Source organism: Adelges cooleyi, unplaced genomic scaffold (genome assembly GCF_023614345.1).
Source record: "Adelges cooleyi isolate 19-005CV unplaced genomic scaffold, UGA_ACOO_1.1 ACOO_flye_CR_arks_rails_tigmint_CR_PRNA_6, whole genome shotgun sequence".
NCBI classification, from domain to species: domain Eukaryota; kingdom Metazoa; phylum Arthropoda; class Insecta; order Hemiptera; family Adelgidae; genus Adelges; species Adelges cooleyi.
The window spans coordinates 27,047-54,404 of record NW_026096296.1 but is presented as its reverse complement, the minus strand read 5'-3'; the positions used below and the strand labels follow the sequence as shown (position 1 = coordinate 54,404).

At 26.3% G+C, this 27,358-nt stretch overlaps 3 protein-coding genes and 1 long non-coding RNA gene across 7 annotated transcripts in view; all 4 read right to left on the bottom strand.

Moving 5' to 3' along the window:
- Positions 1-217: 217 nt before the first annotated feature.
- Positions 218-696, bottom strand: LOC126844039 (uncharacterized). Its single transcript, XR_007686522.1, has 3 exons — positions 661-696; positions 452-484; positions 218-347 (listed from the first exon to the last, which is right to left on the bottom strand). It is a non-coding gene; the product is annotated as an uncharacterized LOC126844039 (long non-coding RNA).
- Positions 697-3,853: 3,157 nt separating this feature from the next.
- LOC126844033 (uncharacterized) lies at positions 3,854-8,059 on the bottom strand. The gene is made up of 11 exons (XM_050581880.1): positions 7,902-8,059; positions 7,788-7,817; positions 7,685-7,714; positions 6,961-7,017; positions 6,803-6,832; positions 6,667-6,699; positions 5,912-5,938; positions 5,645-5,701; positions 5,380-5,412; positions 5,198-5,287; positions 3,854-4,262 (listed from the first exon to the last, which is right to left on the bottom strand). Exons 1-11 carry the CDS (start codon positions 7,960-7,962, stop codon positions 4,009-4,011), a joined length of 702 nt encoding a protein of 233 aa, XP_050437837.1. The 5' UTR covers positions 7,963-8,059; the 3' UTR covers positions 3,854-4,008.
- A 3,096-nt stretch (positions 8,060-11,155) lies between these two features.
- On the bottom strand, positions 11,156-15,653 carry LOC126844034 (uncharacterized). Its single transcript, XM_050581881.1, has 11 exons — positions 15,523-15,653; positions 15,410-15,439; positions 15,295-15,324; positions 14,577-14,633; positions 14,435-14,464; positions 14,304-14,333; positions 13,898-13,924; positions 13,685-13,741; positions 13,400-13,432; positions 13,192-13,281; positions 11,156-11,571 (listed from the first exon to the last, which is right to left on the bottom strand). The coding sequence occupies exons 1-11, from the start codon at positions 15,581-15,583 to the stop codon at positions 11,318-11,320; spliced, it is 699 nt and encodes a 232-aa protein (XP_050437838.1). The 5' UTR covers positions 15,584-15,653; the 3' UTR covers positions 11,156-11,317.
- Positions 15,654-19,384: 3,731 nt separating this feature from the next.
- Positions 19,385-27,358, bottom strand: part of LOC126844032 (uncharacterized) — a 33,487-nt gene continuing 25,513 nt past the window's right edge. Inside the window, exons 1-12 of one of the 4 annotated variants that reach the window (XM_050581877.1) lie at positions 24,516-24,594; positions 24,387-24,451; positions 24,274-24,303; positions 24,161-24,190; positions 22,485-22,541; positions 22,325-22,354; positions 22,192-22,224; positions 21,631-21,657; positions 21,234-21,290; positions 21,053-21,085; positions 20,844-20,939; positions 19,385-19,736 (exon numbers count right to left, since the gene is read on the bottom strand). In XM_050581877.1, coding sequence (XP_050437834.1) covers positions 19,477-19,736; positions 20,844-20,939; positions 21,053-21,085; positions 21,234-21,290; positions 21,631-21,657; positions 22,192-22,224; positions 22,325-22,354; positions 22,485-22,541; positions 24,161-24,190; positions 24,274-24,303; positions 24,387-24,447 — 714 coding nt within the window. In that variant the 5' untranslated portion in view covers positions 24,448-24,451; positions 24,516-24,594 and the 3' untranslated portion in view covers positions 19,385-19,476. Of the gene's footprint in view, positions 19,737-20,843; positions 20,940-21,052; positions 21,086-21,233; positions 21,291-21,630; positions 21,658-22,191; positions 22,225-22,324; positions 22,355-22,484; positions 22,542-24,160; positions 24,191-24,273; positions 24,304-24,386; positions 24,595-26,011; positions 26,042-27,358 lie in introns of those variants that run through there. The other 3 variants (XM_050581876.1, XM_050581878.1, XM_050581879.1) reach the window with 3 other exon arrangements.

Below are 27,358 nucleotides of genomic sequence, written 5' to 3'. Positions count from 1 at the left end.
AATGTCAAGGGTTTAATTGTTTCAAAACAAATAATGTATTAAACATAATAACTGTATATGTATATATATATATATATATATATATCGACAGTAAATTATCCTTGTTGAGATGAGACAATGGACGATAGTAGTTAAGTTGTGAGCTTAAACATTTTTGATTAGCTAAAGGAATTGTGGTTGACTGTACTATTCTCTAATAGAATAATTATAATTAAAAGTAAAACTAGTACCAATCTACACAAAATATTAATATTTACCTATTGCATCAGTAAGTAATTTTGTTGTAACTTTTCCTAATATAAGTCTTCTCTCTTCTCCAAGCTGTCCCAATGAATCCTTCTCAAAATCTGTAAAAAAAAGTTAAAGCATTTACATTTTTTTTTTATTGGTTAATTGGCTTTGAAACTAAGACCTTAGGACTATTTACATCAGTTATTGAATACTTGCTTACTTTCGTTCGGGCCAAATTTAGGCACAGGGATGGCTGTATAAAAATAGTAAAAAACACACATATAATTTATGTAAAAATGTTAACATTGGTTTGAACTGTATTTCAAAGGATTATCAAGACTTGTATCAAAAAACATTATAGAGCTCTATGTCTTAGAAATATTATATTTTTCAATTTTGGTAAAAAATGTTAAACTCTATATTAATTACTTGTAAACTGTGATATGGCTGCTTGCACTGCCTCTTGACCAGCTATGGCAATATGTAATAAAATACAAAAAATACTATATAATATATTTTATTATGACAGAAATGATAATAAATTTTATATTGAGAAAAATTAAGAGTTCCAATGTTAACCAAGTAAAAAAAAAATCACAAGCTACTTAAACAAAAACCGTATAATATTAACAAATATGTTACCTGGTAATTTCATAATAAATGGTTCATCTAAAGTTAAAACAAAAAAAAAGTTATCAAACTATGTGGAAACATAACTATGTATGTACTAATTAACTGCAAATAGTAAATTTGATGACATAACATGTACACACCTGACATGAATGACCTGAAAAAGTGCCTGTTCACTTAAGAAACGTCAGGATTCAGTATTTTTGTAATTTATAAAATATTAAGAATATACCCATTATTTTGTAAGATTTTATTTATAAGTTTTATTTTATGAATAAATCTCGAGACCAGTTTCTTTATAGACGACGTTGGAAGTTGTCAGAAAATAACACATTTAAAAATATAAAAATATTTTAAACTAAAATTTTTCCAATAAAAATCTAATATTTTTCATGTTACTTGAACGAAAAAACACGAGGTACTACTTAGATTTGAGCTAGAGTTTTAAAATCTAAAAGGGGTTTTTTTTTTGGTAGACTTCTATTAATTGAAAATGTGAGCCATAGGAAAAATAAAAATACATTATAGGAATCTGCGTAATGAATAAATAGTATAAAACAATTAGTTTCCATGATTAATTCTGAAAATATTTGTTTTTTCTGTAATTAAAACGAAAACATATATTGCCCAAATTAGTTATTAATTATTATCAAGCAACTATTTGGAAAAACGTCCAATAAGTGATAAGAAATATTATTACCCGGTATAGCCAACATCAAATTAAGTGTCTCTGAAATAATAATAATAAAAATTGATGAATTTTTTTTATCACTACAAGTTTAACACTTTTTTTGTGTAGCAATCTATATTTTAATTATTTTTTTCTTCATATATATAATGATTACCAAACGGTTTATCTCCGTTAATGATATTTGAAATTGCAGTCTCCAATCCAGCAGGATCTATATGTAAATAGTTGTTTAAGCTATATACACAATTTCAAATGAAATCATAATAATGTATAAAATTATACACAAAAATCTTCAGATCAAGAATATTCTTAGCTTTAAGGTAACTATTTAACTTAACTCTACTCAGCCTGTTATGTGAAAGAGGAATTTTGTATAGCCCAAAAAATGTTCTATGTAAACTATAAGAACTTTAATCTATTGAGTGTATTGATTTTCTTTTTCAATTTAATATATATATATACAGTATTATTTGGTATACTGTTGCTAAATACCCCGTTCACTTAGATTCTGAACTGATATAAAAAAAAAAACTATTGCTAAACAAGCATGTATGTATCTTACTTGTATCAAAAGCCTCCTTTATGTGTTTGTCTGTAATTAATTATTACAAACTTATGTTACATCATATGAAAATTTGGTACTGACTTGTAATGTAAGCCGAATTTGCATAGTGCGCTATGATGAAGAATTAAGTGTTAAATTTTCTGTTTAGATTTTTAACTACCTTTAAAAGGTATGTGGAAAAATTATATAATTACTGGTCATTTTTGGTGAAACGTTGACAAAGGCAAGCGTTATTAAAATACAGAGAAGCTTCATAGTGCTGGACAATATAATTGAAACAATTCAATTAATACAACTTATTAAAAAGATATGAATTATAATACCGGGTTTTACTTTTTGTGTTACAGTGATTTCCTTGCAACTCTAGTCATAAGGTCGGCGTGTCGATATGTCAACCAAAGTAGTAACACTAAAATAATATTTTTCAGTATACATAGCACTATAATAAAATACCGAGTACAATATTCTATCAATGTCTACGTGTTACACAGTCATTTGTACACATCTTTTTTACACTTAAACAACAGCTATCGCATGGGCTATGTGTACATATGAAAATTTGAAACCACCGGGAAAACGCAACATTATATTTTTTCACCAGAGTCACAAAAAACATCTTTTAGAAAAAAAGTTTAAACACGAAAGCAAAAATGTAAAATATAATGTTTGTTTTTGATCACACTACCATTCTGTATATACAGGGTCATTCACAGTTTCTGTAACAGCGGAAATTTCGATGAAATACTTACACTGGGCAAAAAATACCTAATAAAAATATTTGTTTAACTTACATGTTGCTTAATATTTTAATTTTCAAAAGTGTTTAACCTCAAAATTAAGGGGAAGTACCTTAATTACCTAACTAGATACAATGCTCTTAATTGGAAATTGGGAGAAATGTTTATACGCAGATATTATGCTTTTTATTTATTTTTTTTTTTTAAGTTCCCTGACAAGGTCATCTAAACTTATTGTTAATATAATTTACATTTTTAGCGTTTGGAAAATAAATAACATATTTATGACAATATATATGTATATACATGGTGATTACTTACGACGTTTAACCGATACCGTGTGGTTAACATTAGAGATATTATGCTACGACTGTCAATCGAACAGAAAACCTTCATAATAATTTACAATCATAAAATTGTTATTATTGATGTTACTTAGTTAGAGTTGTGTGATCTGAAGATACTAGTTCAAAGATAGGACTTCAAGGATAAATAATATGGATCGATTGCGTATCCATTGCGTCAAGTCTATATCTATGAAATGATAGGTGAAATATCTCTTTAACTTGTAAGCAACACCTAGTAATATACACTTATATCCACATCTTTAATTTGATTTATTTAATAAATTATTCTTACCTTAAACATTAGAAATACAATTTTTATTGACCAAAAGAACTGGATAATTGCTGTTACAATCAAATTTGTCTAAACAAATTAAGAGGAGAGACAGTACTAATAGTCACTTACCTAGAAAATCTACTACCAATTATAAATTTATTATTTGAGTAGTAAATTATAGTGAAGGCTTTGATTATATTAACACTTATGCGCCTGTCTTCAACCATAGTGACTGTTGGCACATTACTGGCACTAGCAGTACACAATAATTTATGAAGTTACAATATAATATTATACTGTATTGTGGGCAGATAATGTTATTATTTCAATTTTATACCTTACAATACAATGGATATAATTTAATAAAATCACAAGTGGTTAAGTGTATTAAAGAAATAATTGTTTATTATGTAACACATTAAATTAAATGACAATTTAGATACAAGTGCGACATATAAATATTATTAAAGTAAAATAACAATAGTAGGTGCAATATAATTTTTGAAGAAACTGGCTACCATTGATGGTCTGTTTTACAGGAACCAATTCTGTATCTCTCTCAAAAAAACCATAAATTCAACACGATAAGGATCTATTGGGTTTACTTCATCAATTAAGCCAATATCAAGATGTTGGATTCTGCCATTTAGCGAGGTAAACATACAAAAAATACCAGCGGGATCAACAAAAACGGATTTTATATATGAATCTGGGAATCGCATACTTTGGAGCAAACCTATTAGATTGCAAATTTCGTTAAGGTTGGGAAATCTTGGTGCTCCAGCATCTTAAAAATTATAAAAAAAAATGTTTTTAATTACTTGTCAATTTTAGCTTATAACTACTTTTATTAACCGTTCAAATTATTTTATGTAACCTATTTTTAAATAAAATTTAATAAAATACATTTGAGAAAGAATAACCGCAGTTTGCTTTAGAACTTTTTTTATTGAGACATTGTAAAGGATTTTTTTCTCTCTTTAATTTTTATTTGTACAATCTTATACAATTTAGAACAACAAGCATAATAGACGTTATAATTAAAAAGAGCAGGTTGACAGAAAAAGAAAGCCACACCCGCTGGACACAAAGTTAAATAAAGTTATATTTCAAATTTGTTTGCTAGATAACGATACACATCGTTTTATTGAATTCAATGGGTACTATTCTTGTTCTGAACTATAATCTCTTGGATATCTTGCAAAATCATTGATTTAAAAAGACATTGCACAAGCGAAGGATAAAAAAAAATTAAAAAATGACATTAAATGAACAAAACAAACAAGGTCTAATCATAATACTACCAATAGTTATATGTTAGAATGCGATTCTAGAAAAACCAATTCTATGTATCGTGTAAGTTCTATGCCTAATTGTATTTTGATATTATTATTGATATAACATTATCATAAATCTATAATATACTAGATTATTGATATGTTCATACAGAATTCATAGCTAATGAAGTCAATAATATAAGATCCACCTTTGGTAATTATTTAAAACAAGTTTGATAGACAGTATGCTGGTCTACTAGAAAGCAAACGACGGTAATACTTTCTCAAACAGAAGCATTGGCTACACAAGAATAAATGTGGATAAAAGATTTACTTGTAGAGATGTGTATAAGTTATAAGTGTATTATTTGAACGGTACTTTAAATAAAATAATTATAATTAAAAGTAAAACTAGTAGAAATCTACACAAAAAATTAATATTTACCTATTGCAGCGATAAGTAATTTTTTTGTAACTTTTCCTGTTATACGTCTTCTCTCTTCTCCAAGCTGTACCAATGAATCATTCTCAAAATCTGTGAAAAAATAACTGAATTAAAAAATTGTTTTTTTGGCTCTTAAACTAAGACTTTAGAGTTATTGCGTCAGTTATTAAATACTTGCTTACTTTCGTTCGGCCCAAGTTGAGGCACATGGATTTCTGTAAAAACAATTTAATTATTTTCTAGTAAAAACACACACATTTACCTAATCAATGTAAAAATGTATAAATTGGTTTGAATTGTATTTAATAAACTCTCAAGACTTGTATCAAAAAACATTAATGGCTACATGATTTTGAACTATTATCATATATTTATCGAATTTAACTAAAACTGAATAATTATGAATTTTGAAAATTGTCCAAAAAAAATTTGAAACTTTATATTTACTTGTAACTTGGTATATAGCTTCTTGCACTGCCACCTGATCAACTATGGCAAGTTGTTCTGAAATACAATATAAATACTATACAATTTATTTTCTTATGGCAGAAACGATAGTATTTTAAATAAGGAAAAATTCAAAGATCCCATGTTAATCAAATAAAAAAAAAAATAACAAGGTACCTACTTAAACAAAACCCGTAATAAAGGTACTTGTATATAAAACTGTATAGTGTCAGTATTAGGAGTATAAAATATGTACAATTAGATTACCTGGTAAGGTGCTAATAAATGCATCGTCTAAAATTAAAATAAATATATGTTATCAAGCTATGTGGATAATTAACTATGTATTTTTATACTAATTATTATTTGCAAATAGTAAATTTGATGGCATAACATGTACACAAATGACATAAATGACCGGAGAAAAGGGATGTTCACTAAGGGCACGTCAGGATTTAATATTTTTGTAATTTGTAAAATATTTACAATATATTCATTTTTTTGTTATATTTTGTAATGTTTATTTTTGAATAAATCTCGAGACTTTCTTAAAAAAACGACGTTGGGTGTTGTCAGAAAAATGAAAGAGAGAACATCTTATTTTTCGTACTAGAATTTTTTTCAATAAAATTGTATTATTTTCCATGTTAATTAAACAAATAAAACACGAGGTACTACTTAGATTTGGGCTAGCGATCTAAAATCTAAGGGAGTTCTTTTTCGGATATATTACTATCGATTGAAATTGTGGGCCATTGTGAGTCTTTGTAAAGTATAAGTAGTATAAGACGATGGATATTGTCAGAAAAATGAACTACATATTTTTCAAAACAGAACTTAGTTAATCAAACACGAGATACTATTTCGATTTGAGCTAGAGATCTAAAATCTAAGTAAGTTCTTTTACGGAGTGACTACTATCATTCGATAGTGTGAGCCATAGGAAACAGAAAAAAATACCGTATTTAGATCGTTATATAAGGATCTATGTAAAGTATTAGTAGTAAATAACAATTGGTTACCATGTTCAATTGAAAACCAGTAATTTGCTTTGTCTGAAATTAAAACGAAAATATGTTATGCTCAAATTAGTTATTAATTTTTATCAAGCATCTATGAGGAAATACGTCCAACAAGCGATACGAAAAATATTATTACCCGGTATAGCCAACATCAAATTAAGGATATCTGAAATAGGAATAATATAAATTGATGAATTAATGATGTCGGATTTTTTATAACACTATAGTTTTAACACTTTTTTCTGGTAGCAATCTGTATTTTAATTATTTTTCTCGTTATATAATTATGATTACCAAATGGTTTATCTCCTTTCATAATATTTGAAATTGCAGTTTCCAGTCCAGCAGGATCTATAAGCAAATAGTGGTTTGAGCTATATACACAATTTTAAATGAAATCATAATAATGTATAATATTATACATAAAAATGTTCAGAACAAGAATATACATATTTTTAAAGTGACTATTTACTTAACGCAATTCAACCCGTTATGTTAGGAAGATTGAATGGGGTCAGTTACTTTTTTACGATTTAGACCCAAAACTAGATAAAATGTTGACTACTTAGGATGGCCCGATTTTAGTACTGTAGAGACATACGAGATTTTTGACAACTTTTTTATGTAGTTTAATATTTAAAATTTTATAAATTTAATTTATTTAACTACAGAAAACTGAAATATTTAAATGAAAATCGGCTTCCAACCTATAATAGTAATGTAGCCAAAAAACTGGATTCTTTTTGCAGAACTGAACTTGGACCATCTTATCTTGTCGAAATTTTGTCAGACTTTTTGGTCTAAAATAAACCAAAATGGCCAATACCCATAGAAAAATTTATTTAAATTGTATAAAATATAATCGATTTTCTTTTACAATTTAGTATTTATACAGTATTGTTTGGTATACTGGTACTATGTATCTCGTTCACTTATGTTCTAAACTGATATAAAAACAAACTTTATATATAGCTTGTTTTTAATTTATAAGCCAACTAAAAATCAAAATGTATCTCACCATTATCAAAAGCCTCTTTGATGTATTTGTCTATAATAAATTATTTAAAACTTATGTATAAAATTAACAAACATTTTATATCGTATAAAAATTGTGTACTGACTTGTAGTGTAAACCGAATTTGCATAGTCCGCTATGATGAAGAATTAAATTATTTACTTTTCTGTTCAAATTTTTAACTACGTTGAATATGTACTTGTAAAAGTTATATAATTACCTGTCAGTATCGGCAAAACGTTCACAAAGGCAAGCGTTATCATAATGCAAACAAGCTTCATAGTTCTGGACAATAAGTTGAAACAATTCGCATAATATAACTTATAAGAAAAATATGAATTCTAAAAGCTTGTATTACGTTTTATGTTAGAGTGTTTTTCTTGTCGACAAAATAAGTAAAATAAAAAAATATATTTTGCAGTTCGCAAAGCACTATAATATTTTATAGAAAACGTAATCGACACTTGTAGTTTGTATTATAACCTAAATAATGTATATAGGGTACTTTTTTCATCGTGGGCAACTCTACATCTCACTGTGTTAAATCAATAATTTAGTAATTTGTTTTCCATGGTGTTTTTATGTAATGTGAACTTAATTGTCCACAATTTTGTATTTTCTTACACCCCTCTTCAAATTTGTTTGAATGATAACAACTTTAAAATGCATTATCCAAAACTGGTTACTAACGGTCTAACTGACTTAAAATAAAATGTATAATTTACCATTTACGTTTTAAAAGTTGATATAAAAATAATTAGTTTGGAAGGGGTAGGGACAGATACACCATAGGAAAACTGTTGTCACAATATATGAAAACACTAATAAAAAACAATTCAATTATTAATTAATCCCAGTGGCCCGTTATAAAAAAATCATCCTGTACAATGTACATACCCGTTAAATTTTTTTACTTACTGCTTTTAAATTATTCTCGAATCAGATATTTGTTTTAGGATTTGTTCACCTTGTATACACAGTGGGTATAATCTTTTTTTTTTAACTGTTATAACTTTTAGTAGTTCTTAAAAGGCAATTCTTTAGTTTTCTAATGAAACCCCGACTACTATATTCAAACAACGGTAGTGTTAAATCAATAATTTAATGTTTTTTTTTCCATGGTCTTTTATTTATTGTAATAAGGTCTTAATTTACTACAAAATGTTTTTGTTCTAACCCCCCTTTAAATAAGGTTTTCTGATAGCAACTTGGACCAGTCAAATTTGTTAGTATATTATTCACAATTTTAAAAGTTAATAACATGCATGCGTTACCATTTAAATTTTAAAAGTTGCTATGAAAATAATCAGTTTGGGAAGAGTAGACACATAAACATTATAGGAAAATTGTGGTCACATTTAATGAAAATTCTGTGAAAAAATAATTCAATTATTATAGGGGCTCATGATAAAATTCACCCTGTACATACCTGTTAATTTGTTTTACTTTCTGCTTTTAAATTATTCTTAAATAATAAATTATACTTTAATTGAATTTTGTATTTACAGATGTGTTCATATTTTTTTTCATCTGTTATACCATATAATTATTATTTTTAAGAAAATATATTACATTTTTAATAAATATCCGCGTACAATTTTCAGATAATGCCTAAGAACGTGTTCAATTTTCATTTGTACATGTTATCATTTATCACATTTAACAGATATAGTATCGACTATGTGTACTAATGTAAATTAAAATTGTCTAGTATAACACAAGATTATGGTAGTATTTTACCAACGTGTCGAAAAAAAAAACGTTTTTAATAATATATTGTTGTTTGTTTTTGGTCAAAACTGCTCTATAATTCTCTATAATACCTTACTTGTATAAATTTTCAGATTTGAAATCGTTTAACATTATTTTAATACTAATTCACGTACACAATTAATAACTACTAATAAATGTTATCTATGATTAGTCAAACCAAATATATTTATTAAATACATGGTATCTTACCATATTATGATTTTCATCATTTTCACTATTCATTTTTCAAATTTTGATAATCGATTTTTAGCCTCAAATGTGTAATATTATTACAACTAAAATTAAACTCATTTTATAAATTAATACTTACTGTTGTATAATTTCTGAGGTAAATATTAAATTGTATTGAGGGCAGGTATTATACCAATTTCGTTTTTTTTATAAAGCAATGGACAGAGTTTAATAAAATCACAAGAGGTTAAGAGTATTAAATACCAATGAAAGAAATTGTTTATTATGAAATATATTGAATTGTATGACAATTTAGATACAAGTGCGACTTATAAATATTATTAAAGTAAAATAGCATCAGTGTGTGCAAAATATTTGTTTAAAAACTAGCTACGATTGATGGACTATTTTACAGGAACCAATTGTGTATCTCATCTAAAACGTTCACAATTTGTCCATAATAATTAGGACCTATTTGCCTTACTAAAACAATATAGATGTCATAAATTCTGTATTCGAATGTGCCATTTTGTGAAGTTAACGTACAAAAATAACCAGAGTGGGCAACAGTAGTTGTTTTTATGTACAAATCTGGAAACCGCATATTTCGGAGCAAACCTATTAGAAGACATATTTCGGCACGGTTGAGGAATCTTGGTGTTGCTTTACCTTGAAGTTTATAAATCAATATCTTTAATAACTTGTCAATTTCAGCTTTTATCTACTTTTGTTCTAAACACCACTAATACACGTGTACAAACAAAATCATAGAAAAATAATGATATCAACCATAAAAAAAACCCTATTGCAATGAAATTTATTATAAATGATTTAGTGTTATGTATTTTGTTTTTCTTTATTTAATTTTTATTTATGTAGTCTTTTACAATGTAGAACAGTAAGCATAATAGATTTAATATAAACGGAAGGGTAAAAGGTATTTTATAGATAATTATACCGGTTTTACAGTGTCTGGTCAGTTACAAAACAAATATCATGGGTTTAATTGTTTAAAAAAATACTATACACTAATTGTACGTGCATATTTTGACTTGAAATTATCCATGCTGAGATGTGACAATGGACGAGATTATGTAGGTAATGGGTTTTAATATTTTGAGTTAAGCTTAAGGAATTGTAGTTGACTATACCATTCCCTACACATCTGGACAAAATAGTTTAACAGAAAGATTAAATAGAATATTATTCGAAAGAACTTGATCATTACCATTACAACCAAATGTGTCTAATAAAGTTGTGAGGAGAGGCAGTACTAACAGTCATTTATCAAGAAAATCGACTACCAATTATAAATTTATTATTTGAATGATAAATTATAGTAAAGGCTTTGATTATATAATTATTTAGGCGTCTTTACCATAGTGACTGTTGGCACATTACTTGCACTACCAGTACACAACAATTTCTGAAGTAAAATAATAATATATTGTATTTTTGGCAAGTAATGTTATTATTTCAATTTCATTTTTTACACCGCAATGGATAGAGTTTTATAAAAATCACAAGTGGTTAAGTGTATTAAATATCAATGAATGAAATCGTTTATTTTGTAATATATTGAATTAATTGACAGTTTAGCTACAAGTGCGACCTATAAATAATATTAAAGTAAAATAACAACAATAGGTAGAATATAATTTTTTAAAAGCTAGCTACGATTGATGGTCTACTTTAGATGAACCAGTTCATTGCCTCAATTAAAACGCTCGTAACTCGGCGGTAATTGTCCACTGTCATTACTGGAAAAATATAGCCGAGATAAGGCGTGTATTGGAAGTTGCGATTTTGTGATGTTAACGTACAAACATTGCCCGCTTGATCAACACTAGCGGTTTTTATATATGAATCGGGAAATTGCATACTTCGAAGTAAACCTATTAGAAGGCATACTTCTTTAAGGTTGGGGTAACTTGGTCTTCCTCTACCTAAAAAATTATAAAAAAAACATTTTTCAGCCGAGTCTGCGACCACGAAAGGGCATTTTCATGTCTCGTTGAAGTACCGAATAAATTTAGAGTAGTGGTGGAATTATAGATTATGATATAGTATAATATTAACAAGCAGTAACAACTTAGTAAATTAAAACAAATCAAATTTCTAGTTAATATTTTGGTGTTTAATATCTGGAAATATAACTTTAAGCCAAGCCATTTATCCCAGATTTAATTTACTTAAGTTTTAAACAATTTTTAGTAACGTTTTTTTGTTACGCTTTTTTGGTAACACTTTTTTCGGTTATGTGGCAGAGCATGGAAATGTCAAAATATTGTTTTAAAAAACTTGTCAAATTTAGTTTATATTATCTACTTTTATTTTTTGTACACACGTATAAGTAAAATCATAGAAAAATAATTATATTTCCCATATGAAGCTCTCTATTTTATGTAACCTATTTTGAAGTGAAATTTATTAGATTACATTTAAGAAAGAATAACCGCAGTTCAGAACTTTCTTTGTTGAGATATTGTTATAGATTTATTTTCCTTATTTAGTTTTTACTATACAATCTAATACAATCTAGAACAATAAACATAATAAATGTACAAAAAGCAGATTGGCAGAAAAAAGAAGCTTCCTACTGGAGGGACATTTGTTTAATAAAGATATTTTTAACATTTTTTTCTTTCTATATAACTAGTAGATAAATATAACATCATTTTTTTGAATTCAATGTGTATTGTTCTTGTTCTGATCTTTAATATTTTAGATATCTTGCAAAATAATTGATTTAAAAAGATATTACACAAGTGACGGGTCAAAAAAGGTTTAAATGGCAATAAATAGACAAACAAGGTATAATCTTATTGCTATCAATAGTTGTATTTCAAAAGTCTAGAAAAATCAATCCAATGTGTTTTTTTAAGTGTATGCCCACTTGCATTGTTATAAAAACTACATGTGTGTGCTAATTAGTGTGCTAGACTCTGGAGCGTACAAGTCTTGTTAGTTAATTATATTTTAGAAAGCGACTTAAATTAAAACGATAATAGTCTTGAAAATCATTATATAAGAATTTATGAAATAATAAGACTGTAGGAGTGGAATAGAAAATTAAGATATTGTATTTCATATTTTTGTTAATAATGCCGAACACATAAATAAGAATATGCTTGAATTTAAATCGGTAATAATCGGCAGACAGTCATTACAATCAACTTAGAAGAGCACAGCGTTATGGTAAGGGTATTATTGTTGTTGGTCATTTTTACGCAACATGTAAAGAAGTAAACCATTTAAAAGGGATATGTTGATACAAAATTCGTAATTGACAACAATAATAAAAGATCCACCTTTGGGTATTATTTTCAATATTTGGATAGACAATAGGATGGTCTACAAGAAAGCGAACGACGGTAATACTTTCTTAAACAGAAACCAAGTATCAGCTGGCCTTAGCGTCTGCTATACAAGAATATATGTGGATAAAAGAGTAACTTGTTCAGTTGTGTATAAATTATAAATGTATTATTTGAATGGTACACCAAATAGAACATTTATAATTAAAAGTAAACTAGTACCAATCTACACAAAATATTAATATTTACCTATTGCATCAGTAAGTAATTTTTTTGTAACTTTTCCTAATATACGTCGTCTTGCTTCTCCAAGCTGTACCAATGAATCATTTTCAAAATCTGTGGGAAATAAAAACAAATTGCAGTGATTAAAAAACAAAATAAAAAAAAACTAGTTTAATGGATTATAAACTAAAAATTAAGGGTTATTTACGCCGTTTATTAAAAGTTTGCTTACTTTCGTTTGGGCCAAGTTGGGGTACAGGGATATCTATATAAAAAATATGAAAATGTATTTTACTTTCCACTAAAAACCACACTTTGTAAAAATGTGTACATAAGTCTGAATTATATTTCGAATGATCTTCTAGGCTTGTATACAAGTCATAGCATAGCTCTAACACTTTAAACTAGCATAATAAACTTATCGAATTTGGTTAAAGCTGAGTAATTATGAACTTTGAAAATTGTTCCAAAAAATATGTTAAACTTTATAAATATTTACCATTAACTTTATATTTACCTGTTACTTGGGATATTGCTTCTCGCACTGCCACCTGATCAGCTATGGCAATATGCACTGAAATACAAAATATACTATTTAATGTATTTTACTATGACTAAAATGATTATATATGTTATATTGAGAAAAATTAAAAGTTCCCATGTTAATTAAATCAAAAATAAATCACAAGCTATAAAAACAAAAACCGTATAATATAAACAAATAGGTTACTTGGTAAGTTCATAATAAATCGTTCATCTAAAATTAAAACAAAAATATGTTATTATAATATGTTATACCCATTTATTTGGTAGATTATAATTTTTATTTTTTGATTACATTTCGAGACCAGTTTCTTTATAGACGAAGTTGGATGTGGCCAAAAAAATGAAAGAGAGTTAAAATTTTTTTAACTAGAATTTTTTCTATGAAATTTTAACGTTCTTGATGTTAATTAAACGAAAAAACACGCGGTACTACTTAAATTTGAGTTAGAGATCTAAAAGCTAATGGGGATTTTTGTGGATAAACTACTATTGGTTAAAAGTGCGAGCCATAGGAAAAACAAAAACATCAGGTAATTATATCAGTATTAAGAATCTGCGTAACGAATAAGTAATATTAAACAATTAGTTACCATGATTAATTCTGAAAATGTTTACTTTTTCTGTAATTAAAACGAAAATATGTTATGCCCAAATTAGTTATGAAATATTATCATGCCACTATGTGGAAATACTGCCAATAAGCGATAAGAAATGTTATTACCCGGTATAACCAACATCAAATTAAGTGTCTCTGAAATAAGAATAATAAAAAATGATGAATTTTTTTATCACTACAATTTTAACACTTTTTTGAGTAGCAATCTATATTTTAATAATTTTGTTCGTTATATATTAATGATTACCAAACGGTTTATCTTCGTTAATAATATTTGAAATTGCAGTCTCCAATCCAGCAGGATCTATAAGCAAATAGTGTTTTGAGCTATATACAAAATTTCAAATGAAATCTTAATAATGTATACAATTATACATAAAAATGTTCAGAACAAGAATAGACATATTTTTAAAGTGACTATTTACTTAACGCGATTCAACCCGTTATGTTAAGAAGATTGAATGGGGTCAGTTACTTTTTTACGATTTAGACCCAAAACTAGATAAAATGTTGACTACTTAGGATGGCCCGTTTTTAGTACTGTAGAGACACGAGATTTTTGACAACTTTTTTATGTAGTTTAATATTAAAAATTTTATAAATTTAATTTATTTAATTACAGAAAACTGAAATATTTAAGTGAAAATCGGCTTCCAACCTATAATAGTAATGTAGCTCAAAAACTGGAATCTTTTTGCAGAACTGAACTTGGACCATCATATCTTGTCGAAATTTTGTCAGAATTTTTGGTCTAAAATAAACCAAAATGGCCAATACCCATAGAACATTTTTTTTAATTATATAAAATATTCGATTTTCTTTACAATTTAGTATTTCTACAGTATTGTTTGGTATACTGGTACTATGTATCTCGTTCACTTATGTTCTAAACTGATACAAAAACAAACTTTATATATAGCTTGTTTTTAAATTATAAACCATCTAAAAATCAAATTGTATCTTACCATTATCAAAAGCCTCTCTGATGTATTTGTCTATAATAAATTATTTAAAACTTGTGTATAAAATTAATAAAATTAACAAACATTTTATATCGTATAAAAATTGGGTTACACTGACTTGTAGTGTAAACCAAATTTGCATATTCCCCTATGATGAAGAATTAAATATTAAAATTTGTATTCAGAATTTTAACTCCTCTAAAGAGGTACGTGTAAAAATTTATTAATTACCTGTCATTATCGGCGAAACGTTCACAAAAGCAATCGTTGTTAAAATGCAGAGAAGCTTCATAATGCTGGACAATATAGTTGAAACAATTCAAATAATATAACTAGTATGAAAGATATGTATTCAAACAGCTAGTTTTTTTTAGTGATTTTGTTGCGATTATTTGTAAGGCCGGTGTGTCGATATGAAAACCAAAGCAGTAAAATGAATATATATTTTACAGTATGCGCAGTGCTATAATAATTTATAAAAACCTTTAGTGACACAAGTGGTTTTCTATTATAAAGTAAATAACGTAGACAGGGAGTTTTTTTTTGTCGTGAGCAACTCTACATCTCACTGTGTGTAATCAATAGCTTAATAATTGTTTTTATCACAGTCTATTTATATAGTGTTGTCTTAATTGTACACAATTCGTTATGTTCTTACTCCTCCTTTAAGTTAGTTTTTGCGATAGCAACCTTAAAAATAATTATCCAAAACTGGTTATTAACCATTTAAAATTATTTCTACCTACATTATTCTCCATTTGAAAAGTTAATAAAAATAGTTGGATAGCAGCTTGGACCAGTTAAAGTAGTTGTATATTATTCCCCATTTCAAAAGATAGTAAAATGTATGCGTTACCATTTAAGTGTCAAAAGTTGAAATGAAAATAATTTGTTTGGGATTGGGTATGAACATAAATATTAAAGGAAAATTATAGTCACATTATATGAAAACACTATTAAAAAATCAATTAAATTTTTAGTTAAACCCAGTGAGATATTGAGTGGCCCTTTATAAAAAAAAACACCCTGTACATATCTGTAAAAAAATTTTACTTACTGCTTTTAAATTATTCTAGAATCAGCTTTAGGATTTGTTCACTTTGTATACACGGATATTTTAACCTTTTTTTTTTCTTTTATGACTTTTAATAATTCTTAAAAGAAAATTAGATTAGATTTTATTAGATTTCTAATAAAATCACGAGTACAATATTCAAACAATGTTTGCGTGGTACATAGTCATTTGTACACTTGGTTTTTACACTTTAACAACAGCTATATCATATTGGCTATGTGTACCCGTGAAAATGTAAAACCACTCGGAATACCCAACATTATAGTTTTTCACTAGCGTCACAATAAAATTTTATTAAAAAAATGTTTAAACACAATAGCAACAATTTTAAATATAATGTAGGTTTTTCATCACACTACTAACTCGTATAGTAAATTCCTTATATATATTTTTAAATGTGATAACATTCAACACTATTTTAATACTATTCTACTTATACAAATAATAACTACCTACTAAGAATAACTGTTATTATTACTCCTGATAAGTCAATCCAATTATATTTATTAAAAACATTCAACATTTTGTAAAAAGCATGCATCATTTAAATATCTGTTTAATTATTAATATTGTTTGTACTACCACCTTATTATGATTTTTATAGGTATATTTTATAGTTCATTATAATCCATTCATAGTCTTTCTAACTTATTTTAATATTAAAATTTGTCCTTGCTAAGGTTTATACTCACAACTATCACAGTTTTACTATAGTTTCTAATAAAATAAGTCTTAATATTTTTTAGTGACACTACTGCCATAACATTTTTACTTGAAAGACTATAATAATTTAATGTTGTCTTTTAAATTATTTACCTGTTCTTCGCTATTTTCACATTTTAATTACAAAATAACCATTTTCTATTTAGTTTTTTGCTATACATTTTGTACAAAGCCACCCGTCGAAGGAAATATATGGGGGTCATATCGACTGCTCCAACGAAAAGGGTCGTATCTCGATTTTTGCCAATATTGAGATATCACAATCATCTAATAAAGAATATTTTTCTGTATTTCCCAAGGAAAAGATCGTATGTCAGGTGTACCAAAGAGATAAGATAATAATTATTTTTACAATTTCCCGAAATATCTATTTCCAACAAAAACCGTCGTATGTACAGATACGACGAATTGACACAATCATAGAACCGACGAGTAAGGTCGTATCTAATAGATTTTAATATTGTTATAGTGATAACGTACAGTAATAACGTACGTTTTACAATATCAATTATTATTTCATCGCAGTGTATCAATCATACAAATATAATTCAAAATCAACCACCAGATCGCAGTCTTAAGTAAAACACAGAGTAAAATAATCCATATAGCTGCGTCGATTTTTTTATCATCAATCTATACTATAACTTGTGTTTAAAGACATTTTTGATAGTAATGATAATGATAGTACGTTGGTAATATTTTATTCGATTTTTAAAGTTAAATACTCGTACGAGGATATCAGTTACGAAAGGGTTAATTATGTTAAATAAAACCTATGAAAAGTTAATTCTGTTTTTTTTTTTTTTTTTTATAGTTGTTATATTTAACTCTGTTAAAATATAGAACCAGTTAAAAGTAAATTATGTTAATTCATTTTGTTTTAAGTCATTGTTATTGCTATTATATTTATAAATTACGAACATACTACTTTGTTATATAAATAGTTAATTTTTTATTTTGTTATTAATTATTATGTGATAATGTATAATAACGTGTTTGTTTTATTTAATAGAAGGATTTCAAAATTAAGTTTATTAAAAAAAAAAATATCACGAATTACATTTTATATTAGTAACAGTTTCATTCCCATTAAAACAAGTTGTAAGTAAAATAATAACGACTGTTTCTTGTAGCCTAAAATTGCAAAAAAGTTAATAATAATAATATTGTAATATAAATACATATTATTATTATAATACAAGATGTACGATGGAACCTCCTTTTTTTTAAAAAGTTTATCACCAACGAAAAAGGTCGTAAATATAGAGACTACTTTTTTGTAATAGCTTATCCCCATCGAAGAAGGTCGTAAGTACAGATACTACTTTTTTGTAATAGCTTATCACCATCGAAGAAGGTCGTAAGTATAGATACTAATTTTTTTCTAAGGTAGTATCTCAAAAAAACCCACGAGAGACTATATTTTTTTAAATTTTTTTTTAAAATATTTTTTAGTAACATAAGCTCTATAACGTGTATCTAAATTTTCAAACTGATATGTTAAAAAACAGAATAAGAATTTCAATTTGAATGTTTGTTTGGTTCATTCGTTGGGGCAGTCCATATTTAGATTGATTTTATAGTGGTAGTCATACAACAATCATATTTGTCTAAGGAAGTTATAGGGAGAGGCAGTACTGACAGCTACTAATCTAGAAAATCTACTACTAACACTTGGTAATATCAACAAGACACCTGATGAATTTTGGACTAGACATATTCCAAATTTGTCTAAATTCGAATTCTCAGATGTGTTACTTTAGTACACATTCCTAACCAACTAAGGCGCATGTTAGATTCAAGATCGAGAAAACTTTAAGTGATGGTTGTACAATAAACCATTAAAGAATATTAAACCATTTTACTAAGCCGGGATGTCATTTTTTATGAAAATGTAATGTTCAACTTAACCATTGAAAGTGTAAAAATCATTTTTCTAATGAAAATTTAGAAACAAAAATGTTGAAACAACAGAAGAAAGTATTGATGAAAAACCTCAAAATGTAGAACACATATATTATTTAAAAGATAAATCATATTTAAAGGTTTTGGTTCTATTGAAACGTATGTGCCTGTCTTCACCATAGTGACTGTTAGCACATTATTAGCACTAGCAGAACACAATAATTTCGGTAAATATCATATTGTTAATTATCATATAGTATTATTATTTCAATTTCGTTTTATGCTCTGCAATGGATAGAATTTAATAAAAATCACAAATGGTTTAAAGTATTAAATATCACTAAAAGAAATATTTCATTATATAATAAATCAAATAAAATGACAATTTAGATACAAGTGCGACATATAAATGTTATTGAAGTAAAATAAAAACAGTAGATGTGATTAAGTTTTTAAAAGCTAACTATGATTGAGTGTCTATTTTACGAGAACCATGTCATTAACTCATCCAAAACGTCCTCATATTCATTATGAATAGGACGACCCATTGGCCTTACCACAGCAATATAGCCGTCATGAGGTTTGTAATGGAATCTGCCATTTTGTGAAGTTAACATACAAACATTATCATCTTGATCAACACGAGCGGTTTTTATATACGAATCTGGGAATTGTATACTTCGGAGCAGACCTATTAGAATACATATTTCCTTAAGGTTGGTGAATCCTGGTGTTCCTTTATCTAAAAAATTGTTTTTAAAACTAGCAGATTAGGATTATAACATTTTATTTAATTCTATGTGTACAGTTCTTGTTCTAATCTTAAATATTGTATATATCTTGCAAAATTATTGATAAAAGGACATTGCAAAAGTGACGGATCAAAAAAGTTTAAAATGACAATAAATGAATAAAACAAACAATGTTAATCATAATGCTACACGTGTATAAGAAAATTCAAAGAAACAGAATTACAAAACACATAAAAAAAATGCTATTTAATGTAACCTATTTTGAAATTAAATTTATTAAAATATACTTAAAATTAATAACCGCCGTTTGCTGCAGATCTTTTTTAATTTATTTGTTGTTATGGACTTAGTTTTTTTTTACTGAATTTGTAATTATGAAGTTTGTTACAATGTAGAACAATTGTACAATAATCATAATAGATGTTTACAAAGAGTAGATTGACAGAAAAATTAAGCCTACCGATGGGAGAACTTTTGTATATTATACAACTAGCAGATTAGGATTATATTTTATTTATGACTATGTAAAATTATCTTATTCTAATCTTAAAAATTTTATAAATCTTGCAAAATTATTGATAGAAGGACATTGCAAAAGTGACGGATCAAAAAAGTTTAAAATGACAATAAATTAATAAAAAAAACAAGGTTAATCGTAATTCTACCAATAGTTGTATGTTAAAATAAGAATCTAAATAACTAATTCCTATATGTTCTGTGAGGTCTATGCCTACTTGTATTGTTATATTATTATTGATATAATAATTTAATAAATCAATAATATAATATACTATTGATATGTTTATGTTGCAATCGAAAATGACGTCAAAAATAAAAGATTCACCTTTGGTAATTATTTAGAATATTTGGATAGACAGTATGCTGGTCTACTAGAAAGCAAACGACAGTAAATACTTTCTTAAACATAGGCCAAATATCTAGCGTAGCATCGGTTATACAAGAATAAAAGTGGATAGAAGAATTACTTGTTAAGATGAAGTGCATAAGTTATTAATATATTATTTGAATAGTATATCAAATAGAGTAGTAATTAAAAGTAAAACTGGTACAAATCTACACGAAATATTAATATTTACCTATTGCATCTTCAAGTAACGTAAGTGTAACAAATCCCATTATTATTCGTCTTTCTTCTCCAAGCCAAGTCAATGTGTGACGATCATTCTCATAATCTGTGAAAAAAATAAGTTACAGTGTTATAAATAAATTAAAAAATAAAACGGTTAATTGGCTTATACACTAGGACTTTGGGGCTATTTACGTTAGTTATTAAAAGGGTGCTTACTTTCGTTGGGGTCGTTATTAGGCACAGGGATATCTGTATAAAACATATGAAAATTTTAAATATTTTACAATAAAAAACTCACAAAAAAGTTTGAATTTTAGTTTAAATGATTATAAAACTTAATAGTTATGATTTTTGAAAATAATTCGCATTAATGTGTGTTAGTATTTATATTATTTACTTGTAACTTGGGTTATGGCTTCTTGTACTGCCTTCTGATCAGCTATGGCAATATTTTCTGAAATACAAACAAAATAACATACATTTTCTTATGACGGGAATTTTAATATAATAGATTATGTCTATTTTATTTTTTTAATTTGATTACTTGAGAACTCTTTATTGAATATTTTTGTTAAAACACTTAAAGTAAAATACGACACTTAAAAAATACTATAAAATATATTTTCTTATGACAAAAATGGTAATATATTTTATATTAGAAAAAATTGAATGTCCCCATTTTAATCACACAAAAAAAATCACACGGTACTTAAACAAAAACCGTATATTATATACTTGTATATGAAACTGATAGTGTCAGTATTGGGAGTATAAAATATATACAATTAGATTACCTGGTAAGTTTATAATAAATGCCTCGTCTAAAATTAAAACAAATATTTGTTATCAAGCTATGTAGATAAATAACTATGTACATACTAATTATTTACAAATAATAATTTTGATGACATTACTTGTACTCACATGACATGAATGACCTGAAAAAGGGCTGTTCGCTAACGAAGCGTTGGGACTTAATATTTTTGTAATTTTTAAAATATTAATTATTTACCTATCCGTTTTTTTGTTAGATTTAAATTATATGTACTTTTTTTTTTTTTTAATAAATCTCAGGACCAATTTTTTTTATAGACAACGTTGGAAGTTGTCAGAAAAATAGAAGAAAGGACATATTTTTCAAACTAGAATTTTACAGTGATAAATTAATATTTTCTATGTTAATAAACGAAAAAACGAGAGGTGCTAATTAGATTTGAGGTAGAGATCTAATATCTAAGGAGTTTTTTTCGAGAAGACTAACAACAATTGTAAGTGTAAGCCATTGAAAAAAAAATGTATTTTATTGGTATTTAAGAATCTGTGTAAAGTATTAGTAGTATATAACAATTGGTTACCATGCTCAATTGTGAATCTAAAATTTGCTTTATCTGAAATTAAAACGAAAATATGTTGTGCCCAAATTAGTTATTAATTATTATCAAAAACTATATGAAAATACTTTCAATAAGCAATAAGAAATATTATTACCCGGTATAACTAACATCAAATTAAGAGTGTCTAAATTTGGAATAATATAAATTGATTAATTATTGATGTTCGATATTTTTAAAACACTATAGTTTTAACACTTTTTTCGAGTAGCATTCTTTACATAATTTTTTTATCTTTATTGCATAATAATAATTACCGAACTTTTTATTTCCGTTAATAATATTTAAAATTGCAGTTTCCAGTCCATCAGGATCTATAAGCAAATAGTGGTTTTAGATTTACACAAAATTTAAAATAAAATAAATAAAAATGTTTAGAACAAGAATATACATAACTATATAGTGACTATTTACCTAACGCTACTCAGCCTGTTATGTTAAGAGGATTGAATGTGGTCAGTTAGGTCGACGATTTAGACCCAAAAGCCAGAAAAAATGTTGACTACATAGGATGGCCCGATTTTAATTCTTAGAACAATGGGTGTTCTTTGGCAACATAAAACATTATATTTTATGAAGTTCAATTTGATGATCAGCCGGTTTTACCAACCATTGTTAAATACACTTTTAACACGTTAAGACTTAACGTGTTTAACTCTTAACTAACATGTTAACAATTCATTTAAAATTAACATCTGATAAAATAATATACGTTTCTCCATTACATTAGTATTGTTAAATTATATTTGTTAAGTTAACAAAACGTTAGTTGGGTTACTAAAGCGGTTACCTCGATTCCAACATTCTCTTTGGTTATGAGAATCAAAAATATGGGATAACTAATAAGTGGTAATAATATTTAATTTGTCAGTTTGTTATTTTTTGACATTTTATTTTACTTTATTTTAACGTTTCAGTCTAAATAAATAATTTGTACATTATTTTTTAACACATAATTTATATAGTCTATATTTTTCTAAAAATAGTTAGTCATCAAGAACAGGCAAGATATTCATAATAATTTTATCTTAATTATAAAACACAATAAATTATGACACACCTATAATGCATGTCTGTGTCATTCCTTTGCACCTGATCTACCTACATAAAATAACTTATACTTACCTAATAAAGAGTTATCGAAGTTGTGATTTCTACAGTTCTCTAAATACTCATTATAAAGAAGGTGCTCATCAAATGTGTGATTAATTATTATATATTACTTATATACTCAGACAACAAAAATTATGAAACAATTTCTTAACTATAATAATGTAAATATTATATATGTAAGTCTACAATACATTTTAACATGCAGATTTCGGGTGATAAATTTAATAATGTGTTAAGGCTAACAAATCGATTGAAACCCAATTTTCATTAACTAGTTGTAAAATATAATTAACAATAAGATAAGTTCCTAATAAGTGTAGGTGAAACCGTCTGAATATGTTGCAAATTTCAATTATTTAATTACAGAAAAATTAAATATTTAAATAACAGTCGGCTTCCTACATAAATTATAGTACTGTAGCCAAAAAACTCGAGTCCTATGCTGTCGAAATTTTGTTAGACTTTTAGGTCTTAAATAAACTAAAATGGACGATACCCATAGAAAAAATTATATAAATTAATAATTATACCTTGAAGCTTGCACAAAGTAACTAGTAAATAAATTAGCATGGTCGAAATTGAATAAAGCTTTGTTTTTCCTTAAATATTGCATATACAAAACTCCGTTTAATAATAGGAATAGATTTTTTGATTATAAAACATATAATGTTTTCGATTTTCTATTACAACTTAGTATTTATACAGAATAATTGGGTATACTGGTATAATATACCCGTTCTTTTATATTTTGAACTAATATAAAAACAAACTATAGCCTGTTTTTATGTATAAATCATCTGAAAATCAAAATAAATCTTACTTGTACCCCAAGCCTTTTTAATGTGTTTGTCTGTAATAAATTATTCCAAACTTATGTATAAAACTTATAAAATTAAAAAAAAATGTTATTTCGTATGAAAATTTGGTACTGACTTGTTTTGCTAACCGTATTTGCATATTCATCTATGATGAGGAATTAAATATTAAATTTTCTATTCAGATTTTGAACTCCCTCGAAGAGGTACGTGTAAAAATTAAATAATTACCTGTCATTATCGGCGAAACGTTTACAAAGGTAATCGTTATTAAAATGCAAAGAAGCTTCATAATGCTGGACAATACAGTAGAAACAATTCAAATAATATAACTAGTAAGAAAGATATGAATTATAATACCGGGTTTTTCTATTTTTGTGTTACAGTGATTTCCATGCAACTAGTCGTATGGTCGGTGTATTCGATATATCAACCAAAGAAGTAACACTAAAATGATATTTTTCAGTATGCATAGCACTATAATATTTTATAAAAAACTAGTGCGGCACTTGTGGTTTGTGTTATAAAAAAAATAACGTATACAGGGTGATTTTTTTTACCGTGGGCAACACTTAATCTCAACTTTTCTAATCAATATTTTAATATATTTTTTCTATAGTGCTTTTATGTAATGTGATCTCAGTTGGTTATTAACAGTCTAATTCACTATTCAGTGCATACTTTATGCGTTACACCATTTAAGTGTCAAAAGTTGAAATAAAGTAAGGAACATAAACATTATAGGAAAATTAGTGTCTCATTATATATGACAACACTGCTAAAAAAACAATTAAATTATTAGTTAATCCCAGTGAAATATTGAGTGGCCCAATATTAAACAATCACCCTGTACATATTTGTTACATATTTTCACTTTTACTTTTTTTCTTTTACCTAGTATACATAAATGTTATACTATGACGACTTTTAGTCATTCCTAAAAGAAAAAATAATCGACCAGACCAACGTGTTACACAGTTATTTGTACACATATTTTTTAAACTACAATAACAGCTATCGCATAGGTTATGTGTATCCATGAAAATTTAAAACCTATGGGAAATTACAACATTATATTATTTCACACGCGTGGGGGAAAAAAATGCGCACTGAAAAAACGTTTTAATACGAAAACAAAACAATTGAATTTAACGTTTGTTTTTGGTTCCACTACTACTCTGTATTGAGCATTTCTCAATTACATTTTAATTCTTGATAACAATTTACATAATATTAGTACTTATGATATGTCAAACCAATTAAATTTGTTAAAAAAACAATAACTTTTTGTGAAAAACATGCAACATTTAAATATCTGTTTAATTAACACTGTTAGTACTACCACATTATTATAGATTTTAAATTATATTGTATATTATCATATTATCGTATTTGTATTAAATTTCCTATTAAACTCTAACACAATTACCGATTAAATTAATACTGTGCCCAAGGACGAAACGTCAAAAATAAAGTGGACAGAAATTATTGTCAATCGATATATTAAAATATGTATTTATGTGTATATTTTAAAAGTATATAAAATAATGAGTTATAACAACATTATTCATGTTATGACATTTACTATCAAGTAAATTTACTTTAATTTTTTAACTAAGTTTATAATTTCTTATTTCACTAATATTAAAAATGTGAAAATTCAAAATATGTTAGTTGTAAGAGTTTATGTTTAAGTAGTATGCGATTTTTGTATAAACAATAAAATATATGATTACTGGTCACTAAACTAGTTAGCCTCTCTGGTGTGTTTGGCTGTAATAAATTATTTCAAACATATGTATAAAAATTATAAAATTTAAAAAAAATGTTATTTCGTATGAAAATTTGGTACTGACTTGTTTTGCTAACCGTATTTGCATATTCATCTATGATGAGGAATTAAATATTAAATTTTCTATTCAGATTTTTATCTCCTTTGGAAAACTTTTGTCACAATATATGAAAATACAAATAAAAAACCATTCAATTATTAATTAAACCCAGTGGCCCATTATAAAAAAATCATCCTGTACAATGTACATACCCGTTAATTGTTTTTAATTACTGCTTTTAAATTATTCTCGAATCAGATATTTGTTTTAGGATTTGTTCACCTTGTATACACAGAGGGTATAATCTTTTTTTTTTAACTGTTATAACTTTTAGTAGTTCTTAAAAGGCAATTCTTTAGTTTTCTAATGAAACCCCGATTACTTTATTCAAACAACGGTGGTGTTAAATACTTAAATCAATAATTTAATAATTTTTTTTCCATGGTGTTTTTATATAATATGGTCTTAATTTTCTACAAAATGTTTATGTTCTAACCCCCCTTTAAATAAGGTTTTCTGATAGCAACTTGGACCAGTCAAATTTGTTAGTATATTATTCACAATTTTAAAAGTTAATAACATGCATGCGTTACCATTTAAATTTTAAAAGTTGCTATGAAAATAATCAGTTTGGGAGGAGTAGAAATATAAACATTATAGGAAAATTGTGGTCACATTTAATAAATATTCTATGAAAGAATAATTCAATTATTATGGGGCTCATGATAAAATTCACTCTGTACATATCTGTTAATTTGTTTTAATTGCTGCTTTTAAATTATTCTTAAATCATAAATTATACGTTAATTGAATTTTGTATGTACAGATGTATTCATATTTTTTTTCATCTGTTATACTATATAATTATTTTTTTTAAGAAACTATTATACATTTTTAAAAAAATTCCGAGCACAATTTTCAGAAAATGCCTAAAAATGTGTTCAATTTTCATTTGTACACGTTCTCATTTATCACATTTAACAGATATAGTATGGACTATGTTTACTAATGTAAATTCAAATTGTCTGGTCTAACACAAGATTATGGTAGTATTTTACCAACGTGTCGAAAAAAAAAAAACGTTTTTAATAATATATTATTGTTTGATTTTGGTCAAAACTGCTATTCTCTATTTTACCTTTCTTGTATACATTTTAAAATTTGAACTCGTTTAATATTATTTTAATACTAATTCACGTACACAATTAATAACAAATAAAAAATATAATCTATGATTAGTCAAACCAATTATATTTATTAAGCACATAGTATCTTCGTGCAAACATTTAAATATTAGTTTAATTAATAATGTTTGTTCTACTACCATATTATGATTTTTACCATTTTTATCACTACGATAATATTCAATAT

Coding starts and splice junctions, on each gene's coding strand:
- LOC126844033 (XM_050581880.1), bottom strand. CDS start 7,962: ATGAAGCTTGTTTGCATTATGATAACGCTTGCCTTTGTGAACGTTTTG. Junction 6,833..6,960: donor GAAAGGAGATAAACCATTTG/GTAATCATAATT, acceptor TTCCTATTTCAG/ATATCCTTAATTTGATGTTG. Junction 6,700..6,802: donor TTTGATGTTGGCTATACCGG/GTAATAATATTT, acceptor TTTTAATTTCAG/ACAAAGCAAATTACTGGTTT.
- LOC126844034 (XM_050581881.1), bottom strand. CDS start 15,583: ATGAAGCTTCTCTGCATTTTAACAACGATTGCTTTTGTGAACGTTTCG. Junction 15,440..15,522: donor CGTTTCGCCGATAATGACAG/GTAATTAATAAA, acceptor TCTTCATCATAG/GGGAATATGCAAATTTGGTT. Junction 14,634..15,294: donor CAGAGAGGCTTTTGATAATG/GTAAGATACAAT, acceptor ATTTGCTTATAG/ATCCTGCTGGATTGGAGACT.